The following is a 15,937-nucleotide window of genomic DNA, read 5'->3' on the forward strand; positions in this document are numbered from 1 at the left end:
GGAACCTACGAGTACAAGGCAGTTATGGCAATCAATAAAGGGTGAACGCTAACCACCGATCAACAACCCTGATTTGGTACGGAATATCATTAGTACTCTCTTCCTACAAGTTTCGAGTGGATCGAATCTGCGCCTTGCCCAGATAGATCTAGATGAAATTCGCGAGCTGACCACTAAAGAAGTCGCTGCTTCCACGACTGTAGGGGTAGATTGTTGAAAATAAAGCGCCAGGCTTAGTCCCTTGTGCTAATCCCGAAGCCAAATAAACCTTTGGGTGATCCTTCGTCTTGACTATGACTATTAAACGGAGTCGGCGATTCTTTGAACGGGTTATTTTATATATATTGTCAATGCGATCGGTATTCAAGCCATGTCTTGAGAATTTAGCAAAAAAAGCTTCCGGGGTTTCAACATTGTTGCCAAGAATGTCACCGAATATAGGTGGCCCTAGGCAAACCGGTTGGCTTTATCAACTTGGCGTTATCAACTCCATCTTGCTTTACACAGCTCCAGTTTGGCGGCCCATACCGATTGAGTAGATTGCGAACGTCGTGCGCTTACTGTACAACATGAGACAAAGCGGCATGTATGATCTATCTATCTTGGTGAACGAGTGTCGACGCATCTATGGCCTATCATATGAAATTGGCGAATCCTGCAATTATCGTCGAAAATTAGCACGAAGTGAGGCTATTTTGGAATGACGAAAAAATGGGATGATTCACCGGACGGTGGACTCACAAGATTATTCCAGATGTCTCAAAATGGATCAAACGAAGGTACGTCGAAGTTAGCTACGACCTAACTCAATTCCTAAGCGGACACAGAGGGTACCGTATATACCTTTAACACTTTGAGCGTGACGAGCCCCCGACATGCGAGATGATTCCGGAGCATGTTGTTTTTAACGGCCCGAGGTTCGTCGCACACAGAACTGAGGCAGAAATTGACCCCGAGGCGCGATGGTCACCCGAGAACATCGTGGACTACATGCTAGCTTCTGAAAAAAACTTGAGGGCGGTGGATAAATAATGAAGGCAATACACAATCTACTGAGGAAGGAGAAGCAAACAACGCCACAAGTCGCAGTTCGTAACTGATCCTTCCCCGCAAAGTAATACCGAAATGGCAGTCCTCCGAGGTAAGCGAGGGAGAACGAGATGGTTTTAGTGAGTAAAAATCGGACAGACAAACAGTAAACCGATTTTAATAACGTTTTGTTTTACACAAAAAAGGGCTGGGAATGTAGATTCTTTATGAATGGAACTTTAATATTTCACTCCAATGTCAATTATTCTCGTTAATTATGCGTGGATTGGCATGCAGTTAATTCGGACGAAATTGACAAGTTTGAACTGCAATAACTTTGAGACAGCATAGCCGGATTTCCATAAAACTTGGCATACATATACGCGATACTCTCCTTTTTGCTAGTGCAATTTGATATTGCTAGGGTGAACTAAAGGGGATTTTTATAAATCTATTTGTAGAAGTTGGTAATATACTATTAGTAAGTTTATTTGAGCAGATATGGCAACGGAACACATTTTGACGCCTAGATTTCATATATGCGTACCAACCTGATTTTTTTCAGATTTTTGGGTTTGGTAGCTCCCTAAAATGAGTTCTGTCTCATTATAAGTGTAAAACTAATATTAGCTTCGGAAAGTACTAATCGAGATTTTTCATTTGATACCCCACATGAGTACATTCAGTGAGAGAAAATGTAAGTTGCCCCCTTTGCATGTATGGGATCCCCCATTTACATGCCATGTAAATTGTGTCACTTACTGTATCCACAGGATTTCGTAGTTCCTTTGTGTCCACCAAATTTCATTCTGATCGGTATAGCCACTTTGGAGAAAAGTCCGTGTGACAGACAGACAGACAATGAATCGATTTTAATAAGGTTCTGTTTTACACAAAACAAAAGTTTCACAAAATAGTCGAAATTTTTACATCCAAAAAAAATAAACATTTTGGTAAAATCGCCGCGACTTTTTAAATGTAGTTCCTACTTTGGCAAACCGACCCGGAAACCGGAAGCTGTACGTTTCAGGTATGAAAGGTTTTGTGTATTTCTGATATAAAGACATTTGAGTGTGCATTTGCTCCATTAGTACGTAGCACGTAATATATCATCATCATCATCAACGGCGCAACAACCGGTATCCGGTCTAGGCCTGCCTTAATAAGGAACTCCAGACATCCCGGTTTTGCGTCGACGTCCACCAATTCGATACCCCTAAAAGCTGTCTGGCGTCCTGACCTACGCCATCACTCCATCTTAGGCAGGGTCTGCCTTGTCTTCTTTTTCTACCATATTGCTCTTATAGACCTTCCGGGCAGGATCATCCTCATCCATACGGATTAAGTGACCCGCCCACCGTAACCTATTGAACCGGATTTTATCCACAACCGGACGGTCATGGTATCGCTCATAGATTTCGTCGTTATGTAGGCTACGGAATCGTCCATCCTCATGTAGGGAGCCAAACATTCTTCGGAGGATTCTTCTCTCGAACACGCCCAATAGCTCGCATTTCTTACTAAGTCTCCGAGGAATACATGAGGACTGGCAATATCATTGTCTTGTACAGTAAGAGCTTTGACCCTATGGTGAGTCGTTTTGAGCGGAACAGTTTTTCTACGCTGAAATAGGCTTTATTGGCTGACAACAACCGTGCGCGGATTTCATTATCGTAGCTTTTATCGGTTGTGATTTTCGACCCTAGATAGGAGAAATTATCAACGGTCTCAAAGTTGTATTCTCCTATCTTCATTCTTCCCGTTAGACCAGTGCGGTTTGATGTTGTTGGTTGGTTGGTTTTTGGTGCTGACGTTGCCACCATATACTTTGCCTTGCCTTCATTGATGTGTCGCCCAAGATCTCGCGCTAATCACCGCCTGCTCGATCTGGATGAAGGCAGTTTGTACGTCTCGGGTGGTTCTTCCCATGATGTCGATATCGTCAGCATAGGTCAGTAGTTGGGTGGACTTAAAGAGGATCGTACCTCTTGCATTTACCTCAGCATCACGGATCACTTTCTTGAGGGCCAGGTTAAAGAGAACGCATGATAGGGCATCCCCTTGTTGTAGACCGTTGTTGATGTCGAATGGTCTTGAGAGTGATCCTGCTGCTTTTATCTGGCCTCGCACATTGGTCAGGGACAGCCTAGTCAGTCTTATTAATTTCGTCGGGATACCGAATTCTCTCATGGCCGTGTACAGTTTTACCCTGGCTGTGCTATCATAGGCGCCTTTAAAGTCGATGAATAGATGGTGCAACTGGTGTCCATATTCCAACAGCTTTTCCATCGCTTGCTGCACAGAGAAAATCTGATCTGTTGCTGATTTGCCTGGAGTGAAACCTCTTTGACATGGACCAATGATGTTCTGGGCGTATGAAGCCATCCGGCCTAGCAAAATAGAGGAGAATATCTTATAGATGGTACTCAGCAACGTGATCCCTCTATAATTTCTGCACTATGTGATATCTCCCTTTTTATGTATGAGACTGATAATGCCTATTTGCTAATCGTCAGGCATTGATTTGCAGTCCCACACCCTGAGTACAAGTCGATGAACCTGTTGGTATAATTGTTCGCCTCCATATTTAACCAATTCGGCTGTAATTCCATCGGCTCCTGGCAGCTTATGATTTTTAAGCCGATGAACAGGCCGTGCACTGTTTCTTCCATACCTGACAGTATTTGTCCGTCGTCCTCAGTTGGTAGGACCTCCATCTCGCCGATGTTCTGGTTGTTCAGTAATTCATCAAAGTGCTCAACCCATCGCTTCAATATGCCCATTCTGTCGGAAACCAGATTTCCCTCTTTGTCTCGGCAGAATGAGCATCGAAGTGTGTAAGGCTTCATCTTGCTGACTTATTGGTAAAACTTCCGCGCCTGGTGGGATTGCTCCCAGTACTTTTCGAATTCACAGACTTGTTGGTTCCCCAGGCTTCCTTTTTCCATCTGTGAAGTCGCTTCTCCGCTCGCCGGAATTCGTGATAAGTCTCCGCGTGTGCCCGCGTCGTTTGTGAATGCAACATAACTCGGTATGCGGCATTCTTGCGTTCCGTAGCTAGCTTACATTCATCTTCAAACCAGCCGTTCCGACTTTTTTTGCGGCTGGGACCAAGTATGCTTGTGACCGTATCAATGGTAACGTTCTTCAAGTGATTGTGAAGATTATTTGTTGATGCCACGTGGTCAATTTGGTTGAAAGTGGTCCACGAGGCCCACGTATGTTTGTGGACCGCTTTCCGCGCAAACCAGATACTTCCAATAACCATTTCGTGTGACACTGCTAATTGAATAATCCGTAGTCTGTTATCATTTGTATTTTAACGTAAGCTATAGGAGCCAACGTATCGCGTGAATACGGACTCCGTCGCTACTTGGTTGTTAAAATCACGAAGTATGATTTTAACATCATATCTGGGACAGGCTTTAAGGGTTCGTTCTACTGCCTGGTAGAAGGTGTCCTTCTCCGACTCTGCAGTCTTCTCTGTAGAGGCGTGAACGTTAATGACGCTTATATTTCTAAATTTGCCTCGGAAGCGCAGAGTGCATAGCCGTTCGCTTATGTTTTCGAAGCCCTAACAGCAGGTTTCATTTTTTGGCTGACTAAGAAACCTATTCCGAGCACATGGTTTACTGGATGGCCGCTATAATATATGGTGTAGCGGCTCTTCTCCAGGAAACCAGTTTCTTGCCAGCACACCTCCCACAACGCTGTTACATCACCCTTTCATTGGGATAGGGTATCCGCTAGCTGCTGAGCAGCATTCGGTCTTAACAGGGAGCGCATGTTCCATGAGAAAATCGTTATTCCGTTGTCTTTGCTGGGTTCGTCGTTGTGTTATCCGTCCATCCTGGGGCTCCTTCCGTGGCTTCTTAACTTTGGTTTTCCGTGTAGGGTTGTCAGCCCTACCCAACCCCCAATCTGGAGGACCAATTGGTACAATTTGTCACGTTTTCGGGCCCGGGAGATTCGCGTTAATTCTTCTCCATCTGCAGCTTTTCATTAAGAAAAAGCTCCCAGCGATCACCACGTGGAGATGGAGATAGGGTTTCCCAGGTTTTATGCTCCATCGTGGGTACCAATCCACGTTTCGCCCTGGGAACTATACTACCCTTTGACCATTTTTATATTTAAAGAAAGTCAACATTTTGGTAAAATCGCCGCCACTTTTTAATAGTTCATATTTTGCCAAATCCTTCGTACAGCGACTAGATAATTCGATATACTAACGAAAATTTTTTAAAATTTTGATTTCGGCTGAGCCGTTATCAAGTATTGTGTCCACTGCAAACCACTCCAAAAAAATGCACTCTTGCAAAACAGTTGTAGGTCTGCCAATTCTAATTTTTCTTTTCGGTTTTTAAAAACATTTACTAAGTTGTCGAAAAAAGTCGAGAAAATATCATATCACCCACTGCAACTGTATATAACCCCTTAAAAGGGAAATTCATTGCAGAGGGGCCCCACGTTGGGCGCCATTTGCAATAAACTCGCAATTATTACAATTTATTGGAATTATGCATTTCTCAATGCTTGTTAAATAATGCTCAGCTCGCGCCAAGTAGGTAGACATTAGCACAGATGAACTATCCAGACTGCTTCCGATGTAGCCCTCTTCAGAACGAACTATGTACGAACAGGCATGAATAGGTATAGAACAGTCGTGGGCTAGTCTCTCGTTCAGGAAAAAACATGAAACCTTTCATAACTGAACCGCTGAACTTCCGTTTCCCAGAAAGTAGGGACCCGGAATCTGGTATTGTTGCAATAACAGTACCTTTTGGACTGTAGATGGCTAGAGTAGAGAAATTCTTACATAGGAATGCAGTAATACATTGTAAACCATTTCGAAAAAGAGCTGTTGGAAGCTACTAGAAAAAAGAAAGTAATACAGTTAGCTTCTGAGCATTCAAAATTACCTTCACTTGCTATACTTCCTCCAGAAACCGTAACTGACAACTGACATGCTGTTGCCAGCTAAATCTGCATAAATTCGACATAAACGACGCCAATTTAGCGAAATCGTCAGACAGCGAGCGAATAACAAATGACAACTGAGTAGCTAACTAGCTTCTGGCTGCATTGATAGGTGCAAGCAAATGAAAGCGTAGCCACCAGCAAGAAGTGAAACGGACGAAGCATTTTCTCTTTGCCAAGTATCTACAGTATGCAGCCTGAATCTGCATACAAGCAAGAGGCCGGGCTGTGTGCGTGGGTACGCCATTTTTGTGTAAAGCCATACTTTCGTGTACAGATTGGACGGAGCCGTTGTTGTTGTCGCTATTATTATTAATATTATTGTTGTTATTCTCTCGGCTACACTGTGAGCAAAAAGTACAAAGACCGTGTACACACTGACCCAGAAGCTTTTATTATCTGCGCTTCTCTCGCCTCTCGCGGCGGCTATCTTTCCACAATTTTACGTGCCCTCTCACCAACGAAAACACCAACGAGCTAGCCTCTGAAAAAGATACTAAGCATGTGCGTTGTACGTGGTGTGCGCCCATCGTGAGGAGAAAATATTTGTATCTTGTACGTCGTCCACATTTCGTACGGATTTCGTTGTAGATTCGTTCAGCTTCTTGGGGTATTTCAGTTCTATTATAAAAGATTTCGGTCGAATGTGGTTTTCTCTTGCACAGGCAGAGGTTGATTAATTCGAAAAGGGGCTTGCTCACGGCGTAGCGTTGGTGAAGTTCCGTCGCATGCATGCACGATAGCTCACGATAGCGTGTGCCTAGCATTCTCATCATTCGAGCAAGTGTCGAGGTTGTTTCGACTTCACTACACTCTTTTCTCTGTATTTTTTCACATATTTGAATATTGAAAAGAATATATTAAAGAAATCGCCTTTTTATTATTTCGTTATACCCACATCAAACCCACTACACCACTAACAAATCCAAAATTTGCCTAAAAGTTCGTGAACGATTCGGATCGGTTTTTGCCAAAATTGGAATAGAAATTGTTGTTATTATTGTTGAATTTCCGTATTTTCCTATTTTATTTTTTTCTGTATTTATTAATTGAAATTTGATATTGTTGCGTTGTTGGTGGTTTAATTGTTCTGTAAAAGAAACAACTACGACTACGGTGGCGGCGGTTTTCACGGTGAGATTTTTTATTTATTGGAATAAGGAGGTATAAACAATTTGAGTCCTTCGGGAAGATACGTCCACGAGCCTGAAAGTATCTATTGGTGAATTGTCGTTGTTGAGTTATCACTGGAAGAGCATTACTTAACGCGATTTCGGGGAGGATTGTGAAACCTGTACCGCAATAACAATTAGCGTCGTTGAATAACGTGGAGTTATTGAAGTATCTTCGGCGATTGTGCAAAGAAACATCTAAGTTACGGCCAGTCGTAGCGTTTGATCGCGTTGTGTTGTTGCAAAGTGAAAGAAATACCGACGAAATACGCGAGAAGAAAAGCAGCGAAGAAGCTTCGCCAGAAAAAAGTGTGTTATACAATAACAAAACGAGCGGCAAGAGGCCCCTCGAAATCGAAATTATCATCTCATCATCGTGAAGTGTTGTTGATAACTGACGTCGAATCGAATACTTCTCCGATCGACTGTGCTCCCCGATTGGCAATCTCACGGCCCGGAACGTTAAAGTGCAATAAGTAATTTGTGTGACAGCGTTTAGTTACATAAATAGCGAAGGTTCTCTCGGAAGGGTGCTAATTGTTTTCTCTCGTTGGTGATTCCGCTGTCCCAAAGAAAATCAAGTTCCGAGGAAAGTTCGGCCGCGAGTGCTCCAATTGTGCAACCTTGTCTCTATGTACACCACGGTTCCATCAATTTAACTTAATTGCGTTCAATCTACAGATACAGTATCTTTGCCGTTCTCAACAATATTGCGCGCCCAATGTGAGTTCTGTTCTGTGTGTTTTGATTTGTTGGTGAGAAGCAACGGCCGAGGAGTACACGCACTCGACTTAGCCTGCAATTAAAAACCGTCGACGGCAAAATAAAATTTATGTCAACAGCAGCAGCCCCAAAAAGTTAGTAGACCCGTCCCAAAACTTAGATGAAATTTAGTACCCATATCGCGGTATTTGGTAACAAACAGCAGCAGCCAGGCTGGTGGGAAGGCGAGAGAGGAAAAATCGACGTATCTCGAATCGTTACTATGTACGCCCCGCGATAGAATAGCGTAAATTAAAGTTGACCTTAAAGTTCAAATCTATTCGAGCCAAGCAGATACTGCTGAGACATTCCTGCGGTGAATGTTATTTGTTGATACATATGAACATCACATGTGCATAGGTTGTGCATGTATTGCGGGATGTCTTCAGACCGTAAGCAGGGCAAAAGTTGCGTGATAACGCCGAGGAAAAGCTGATATTTTCCGAAATCTCATTGATATGTATATGGAGTAGATTTTCCGTCATAAGCACCGGAAGACCAAGGCTATTTCAAGAGAGACGTTATGCCGAATGCGCGCGCAAAATTCCTGAATGTGTGCCAAAAGCTTTAAGAGAACTTTATCCGGTCCTCCTGATTTGATTGTTCCTGATTCGAGTTTCGTAGGATATTGAATTGCAGCACAATACGCCCGCTCTCCCCATAGGTGTAACTAATTAGAGCTCTGGCTGTTTTAATGTGCGAAATATTGCCGGGTTCAGCTGGCCGCGATGCCGTCTGCCGCACAGTATCGAGGAAATTAGCAAATAAAATTTGATTTGACGGACTCCATTTCAAACGAAATTAGCAACTGTAGTAGCGTATTCGTCTTAGAATTTGCACATAAAATACATTGTCACGAAATATGACGTCCATATAAATGTTGTGCAAATATTTCTGCGGAAAACAAGATTGGTTAACGTGTAAGGATATATGCATATTAGTCCCGTTGGAAGAAAACATAGTCATATACCGTTATGCGCAATATCACACAAAGACTTCTTGAAAGCAGAATATGAAAACTTGGGACAGAGATCTCAATTTCCAAAACAGCATTTGAACGAATTTTCCCACAATTTTCTTCATGGGAAATTACACATATATTTAGATTGCTAGTGGCCACGATTGCGGGTCGGTTCTTCCATTAAATATAACATGCAATTTGACATTGATCTCGCAAGCTCTATGGGATGTTTTTCAGAAAATGGTCACAATTTTCGTTTGAAAACTTGATCGCAAAGCAGAAAACTGACCCTCACAATTATATCTGTTGGGCCAAACTTCAAAGAAGGCAAATTCTCACATAGAATTGCAATTTCAGCTGAGACCACCCTTGTTTTGTCTAGTGTGTATACATTTCAATTCTCGCAACAATTTCTAATTTAATTTTGCATTTTTTTCCGAAATTGCTACCATCAAGTGGTGCCTTAGCATTGAGTCCTTTAGGTAAAAATTCGAAAAACACACCCTTGAAGGGTGTGGATATAAATATACATTAGATAGATAATCACAGGAGGCTTGGTAGTAACCTTTGACATAGTCTGTCTCTAACTTATTCCACAACCATACTTATGGTTTTTCAGTAGATGGATATGATCAGTCTGTTCATGCAATTTTTACCCCATCCATATACCTTGATACAACACGTGACATTCTGCGCCTGTATGTCGCTCTAATAATAGCTATTAGATCCTCCGGAATGTCTCTCTTGCATAAAGCCCGCCGAATATATTCACTGTTGACGCTATCTATGAAAACGTCTACATCTAAATTTCGGCTCCTCAATGATCTGAACGGTGTTACTATGGTCGGATCCGAGGATTTCTGTCACTCACGCATTCGAGGCGCTTCTTGACGAGTTTCAAGACGGGTTATTATTCCTTGCGATCATCCTTTTTTTCCACTCATAGGGAAAGATCTCAAATTTCCATCCATTACCAATGAGCACAAATGACCCTACAGGAGCTCCACGGACACCCTAAAGGCTGGCGGTAGTACTCCTGTTGATTACATTAATAGGTGAGATAATTTCGTTTCCCTTTCTCACTAGATCTTGTACGATTGAGAATCATGGAGCAGTGCTCCTTCCTCTTATCCAGCTGCTTATGATTGCGGATGAGAAGCCGTTAGAGCTCTAGAGATATTCTAAGATATACAAGAATACAAGATATTCTAGGATATACAGCCTTCAAGCTCTATCGCGACATGCTAAGGGATTACTAGCAACTAAATGGGGTATCGCATTGGAGCGCGCGCTTGCTTTCTCCTTTAGTAACCAGTTCGAGATAATGGGTTAGCCTTTTTGGACATACCAGTTTACAAAATTGATATGGCTTTCAGCCTGGTGGATCTAAAACTTCCAGCCGGATTTATGTGAAAATTTAATCTTTTTTAGAAATTTCGGGGCGATGGTATGAGGAAAAGGAGTTTACGTGAATGAATTACCCACGGATCCTCTGAAGTTCATTATCATGTCTACCGATAAGGATTTTGTTTTAAAGTTTTGCAAGAAAATGTTGTTTATTAATGAAAAACAATATCAAGTAAACATCGATCGTTTTCTACAAATTTTTGGAGCACCTTTCTGAACAATGTTGGCTCTATTTCTGGAATAACGTCTTCGATATTGATTTTGAGCCCCTGAATTAGCTTCCCGATAGCCCTACAAAAAGAAAGTCCAACGGAATCATATGTTTCTAGTGACCTGCTGACATTATGTCTTCCCAAAAGTAGGCGTCCACTAAACTCAATAAGTCTTACTCTGTGTGGCACTTAACTTCTTTCTCCTGAAATCACAAATCTTCCTTCCTTTATTAATAATAATAATCGTTGGCACAACAATCCATATTGAATCAGGGCCTTGAAGTGTGTTAGAGCACTTCATCCAAGACCGTAATGGTACGCTGCAGCACACTGTAGGAGGCAATGTGGTCAGCATTGCGCTCGCCCGAGATTATTACCCTAATTTGACTCAGGTACTCATTTAAAGCTGAGCCGAGTGGTATCCGAGATCCAGTCACGATAACAAATCCTTCTGCCTCCAGTGAAATTAAAACCGCGACCTTCCGCTACGACAGCTCAGCCCTCTAACCACTTGCGCCATTCGGACATCCTCCCGAAAAGGACTATAGAAAGTAAGTTACATCATTTTCGAAAAAGGTTGAAGGAGTGTTGTTGGCTCTGATAGTATTGATTAGAAAATCCAACATGCGTATGAATCATATCGATCAACACACTGTCGGTTAGCCAGCCTAAGTTTTTGACTATTTTTACAATTCATTTCAATGGCACGTATAAAGTCTCAAAATCTGGCCTACAACAACATTGAATGGCGATGCAGGTAGGGCGACACAACCTGGTGTTTCTAACGTTTCCAGAAACGGTTTCACAATATGCTACCCAGCGTCGTTACCAGTTACCAGTGTCCGGTTACGATTGGTCAGTTGCTCACCGGAACAGCGATTGTGGTTTGGGAATTTCCCGGACCAACCGTGTGACAAGTGGAGTGGCACCCTGATGCAGACAAGCCGACTCCATTGAGAAACGGGAAGAATCCGAAAATGCTGTCCTAGCGTCGAGACGTATTTGTCTCGGCAAGTCATAGCAAACCATATTCCGCCATACCATTGTGACCTCACCAGAGGCATAGCAAGGACACCCATTTCTGCTAAGCTGTTTTACTGAGTTCAGTATTTACCTTTCGGAAAACGGTGTTTTTCAAGCATCATTACATGCACCTTTTGGCATTGTCTATGACATTTGAGATCAGCGGGCGTCAGGACCAAGGGGAATCATCAACTACCATTTGAACTCCTTACGTCAACCATATGTATTCCGAGTTTTGAAGAGAAAATTCCTCGAACCCTTTTTGTAATATTTTTAGTGGCTTAGAGACGGAGAAGGGTTGTCGGTAAATTTCTACCCAGAGACTTAAATTCAATTCCTATATCTCGTCCAACCAATTTGTAATTGCTCCTTTATTCAAGAGGCCTTAAAGCTGCCACTCTGGTTAGGACCACGAACCCTTGCGCTTGCTCTTTGACGTTAGTTTCCTCCAGCGGCTCGTGTAGAACCTTTTTACCTCCTTACAGTGAAAGAGTTGATTCCCATATCTTAATTATAGCCATTCGCTTTAGTGTTTTAAGGGAAGTAGTTTCATCTCGCCTTTAATTGTTGCAGGAATTGGCCTTGTACCTTTTCTTATATTACATTGCTAGCCTTTAAAGTTTCTCCTGGCTGAATTTATACTTCAAGACCTTAAACATGGTACGACGAAGAAATTAATTAGAATGTGATTATTACAATGCACATTAGTAAAGAGTGGCAATTTTATTATTGTTTATGTCAATGGAACCCCTTATTTCAATAAGGTCAACATTTGGACTCTCCCAAAACGTAGAGCACAACAGCAGAAGAGGAGTACAGACTTTCCGAGAAGTATTGGAGTTAGTTGAAGCTATATTGCTAGAAGCTGGAAACAATGCCTACATGGCTAACAAACTGTTCCTCACATAGGATGCTGTACTCCCCTGCCCATAATCTTCTAATAATTTTCATTTTATTGAATCACCCCATAAATTGTTAGATTTGCTTGAAAAAGCCGGCAGGGGAATTGGGTGAGTTCCTAGTGGAAGTCAGTCAGGTGGTAAGGCTCCTCCTTCTTTTTCTTTTACGTTTGTCCGTTCAGTATGGGCTCATTTGGATCGAATGTCCCATTTCCCCCGGTCATAGGTTTGGTCCAGCCGGAATCGAGATGCTCTCAAATTGTGTAGGCTTCATCAGCCGTTCATCAAATCGCTGCACTTCTTTAATGGAGTCACTGATACCTTCAGAGATAATGAGCAAGTTAGTGTTTTTCTTATATGGAGGAATTCTTACCCTGATATGATTTCGTTGGTCATGAGCATAATCTAAGCAATTCTCCTTCCATTGGCTGTTACACACTTGAACTCTGGCCACTCTTTTGTTTATTGTGGTATCCTCTTTTTGTGCTTGGCTCCCGGTGGCCGCTTTGAAATTTTTGTTGCTGCTTTACTAGCCGCAGGATGTTACCTTTGTTTCACAATATGTTTTTAGTGAGTTTCTCAAACCTTTGTCTGTCCGTGAAAATATGATCTCTAATCAATTCATTCCGTCCTGTTAATCAACTTCATCATACTTTGCATTGGCATAATTCCTGCCAACGCACCACCTTTTACTTTTCAACCTCCTTCTGATTACCAGTATTGACTACTATATATCATAGGTACTTTCCATTGATAACTACCTAGTGGTTGAGTTCTATAACACACAAAATTTTTTAAATGAAAAATTAATAAAGCATTCGAGCATAGGAAAAGATAATTATGAACTGGCTGTGGGAGTGGAGTAGCAGCATCGTTATGGCCAGGCCTGACGAGAGAGCGAAAAGGTGGGGGATTACTCCCGGCGCTATTTATTCTGGGACCTAATTTTCTCTCTGGGGTTCTACTTATGTATGAATACTTCGCAAAGACGTGTTCCAACCCATATTGTGCGAAGGAAAGGAAGGTTATTAGTCACATTACTGTGTTAATAGTCACATTACTGTCTAGAACTGAAATAGATATTAACTGAAACGAGATAGGAAAATTAATTCAACCTCAATCTCTGAAGAGTCGTTCAAGATTTGCGTTCTCAGAAAGCTTGCAAAGTGAACTGTATGCTAAGGAACAGTAACTATAGCAGACTACGCTCCTCCAAGTCTTATTTTGATAGTACTCAGGGACCGACAGCCACAATTGCTGATGATCTCTAAAAACTCGAGGAATCAGACTTTATTGTTCTTATTAATGAAAGTAATGTAGACACGTACCGAAACCTTCCCAAAAGTTGCAGTTCCCTTGTGAGACTAACATTCGTTAGCATTGCGCTTGTGAACAACATGCCTTAGCATCCATGGTACCTACTAAATAATATAATTCCAGGTAGGGAAATAGTCTGTAGAAAACCGGCAAGAGCAAATATAGAGACGCTGTCAAACTGGGTAGTGAAAGCGATGAAGCAACAAAATTTAGTAGAGGTGTGGTTAAATCCAGCACATGCACACAAATAAAACTTTCTACAAAGCAAAGTACAACTCAATTTAGACATTTCCTAGCAGCACTTCTGGTGTAACAGTGAACTGTCTCACTTCCATTAGGGTCGCCATATAACCGAGCAGTACAGAAGGTAGTAGGTAAGACTTAAAAAAAAAGAAAACAGATCTAGGAAGAAGTCTAAAGGGAAGTAAAGGAGACTTTTGAAAGGGCTTTGTTGTAAGTTTTTGGTGGGTCTTGGGATAGGGTTACTTAATGTCATACACCAGATCTCATGTACCCATTTCAGCGTTATTAAGGGGTTATTGCATTGCCTTGAAAGGCTTAGGAGATAATAGTAGTATCCACTACTTGAAATTTTCAGTAAAACTTGGTGAAATAAAACTTCGCGTCCAGAAGGAAAATCTCATCGCCGTAGTAAAGGTAAGGTCGGGCATGTATGTCAAGCTATGTTGAGCCCTCACTGCAGAGAAAAACTCTCCTAACATTACGGAAATGGTAAAAGCTTGTCTTGGAACCTACAGTTAGCAAATCTTCAGGTGAGCCATCCCCTTAATGTTCGGAATATCTTTTGAGTACTGTGGGGAAAGTGTTGAAGGCGATAATGACTGTTCTGGGTAGTTGCTGGCCCAGAGGCTTCTCAGAATGACAGTCCAATTTCCATGGAGCGACTCCGCTATTGAAATTATCATATAAACCTAATTACCGGCTTGACTGGAATCTTCATCAAAAAGTGCTGGGAAAAATGGGAAGAAAGTGATTTTCATCAAATCCGAATTTTCCTCAGGGCCCGCAGTAGAATGAAATAGCAGAAGTTAAAAGGATAATAAAGGTGCCTGTATAATTTGCACCCCGGGCCCGTATTTTCTCTCCCCGACTGTGACTATGACGCAGTTTTCACGAATAGTTCTACTAATTCTGAGTGTTTTCATTGTTTCATGTAGTACTCCCTATTGAAAGTACGAGAATATAACAGGTACTAATTATGCACTTACTTATTTAAATTAATTTTAGAATTGAATTGGAATTGATGAATTTGGTCATTTTGGTTTTGATTTTGGAATGATTAAGCCCTGCTTGCTTGATACGTATGTTCCATCACCAACATATTATGACCGTCTCAAAACATTGCTTTTGATTGGGATATTACAGAGCAAACTTTGCCGCTGCACATTTCACGGCCGACATATGCTAGACATGAGGCAAATGATATACTGGAACATCAGTTTTTTCATACCTCCTTAAAAAAGTTCCCGCCAGTTCTGGTACCCACTAAACCCACCTCCCCTTATTTCTTCGTTCGTTGAAAACCTCCTCTCTTGTACGCCATAGGAGAATAAGCAGATTGTCATTTGAAGGCGTCAAGCCAGGGCAAACACTTGGGTGATTCATAAATATAAACGAGCACAAGAGTTCCTTGTGGCGCTGACTGCGTGATGTCTGAAATTGTCATGCAGAGGGTAGATTGCATGACATGTGAATTGTCCTTTCCAGTTTTTTAAGGTTTCACAGTATCTTGCCGCGTTGATAATATTCCCTGAACCAGATATTCAACGAAAATTATGCTCTTATGGCCCGAAAAATGGATACCATGATTTTCTTTGGCTAAAATTGTGGTTTTGAATCTTCTGACGGAGGATGAAAAGGTGTGACGTCACTGTTGAGACTGCCTCTTGCTTTCTCACTTGCAGTGCATAATACAAGTAAACAGTTTCAACTTCGTTAAAAGCCTCAGTTGGAGGTTCATAACGAGGAAGCGGATGACGAAGTGGATTTCGCACTTGTCTGGAGATTGAGTCGACATTCTTCGGAAGGGATGATCCTGGGTCAAGAATTTTCAACATATCTATCTTGAATCGGTCTCATCTTGAAGCGGAGCATACAGGCTATACGACAATGTCGAAAAACCATACCGTGTCTCGTATATCAGGAACACCTTTCTTT

General features: G+C 41.9%; 1 protein-coding gene and 1 long non-coding RNA gene across 11 annotated transcripts in view; one reads left to right on the forward strand and one right to left on the reverse strand.

Moving 5' to 3' along the window:
• Window positions 1-5,495: 5,495 nt before the first annotated feature.
• LOC119652860 lies at window positions 5,496-6,067 on the reverse strand. Its single transcript, XR_005249605.1, has 2 exons — window positions 5,964-6,067; window positions 5,496-5,900 (listed from the first exon to the last, which is right to left on the reverse strand). It is a non-coding gene; the product is annotated as an uncharacterized LOC119652860 (long non-coding RNA).
• Window positions 6,068-6,523: 456 nt separating this feature from the next.
• The window catches only part of LOC119651965 (RNA-binding protein Nova-1), a 278,014-nt gene continuing 268,600 nt past the window's right edge, over window positions 6,524-15,937 (forward strand). For 6 of the 10 annotated variants that reach the window (XM_038055840.1, XM_038055834.1, XM_038055838.1 and 3 more), the window contains exon 1: window positions 7,206-8,035. Coding sequence is in view for 4 of the 10 variants with exons in the window: in XM_038055834.1 (XP_037911762.1) it covers window positions 8,011-8,035 (25 nt within the window). In the remaining 6 variants the exon portion in view is untranslated. Of the gene's footprint in view, window positions 6,617-6,701; window positions 8,036-15,937 lie in introns of those variants that run through there. The other 4 variants (XM_038055844.1, XM_038055833.1, XM_038055842.1 and 1 more) reach the window with 4 other exon arrangements.

Source organism: Hermetia illucens, chromosome 3 (genome assembly GCF_905115235.1).
Source record: "Hermetia illucens chromosome 3, iHerIll2.2.curated.20191125, whole genome shotgun sequence".
Classification (NCBI taxonomy): domain Eukaryota; kingdom Metazoa; phylum Arthropoda; class Insecta; order Diptera; family Stratiomyidae; genus Hermetia; species Hermetia illucens.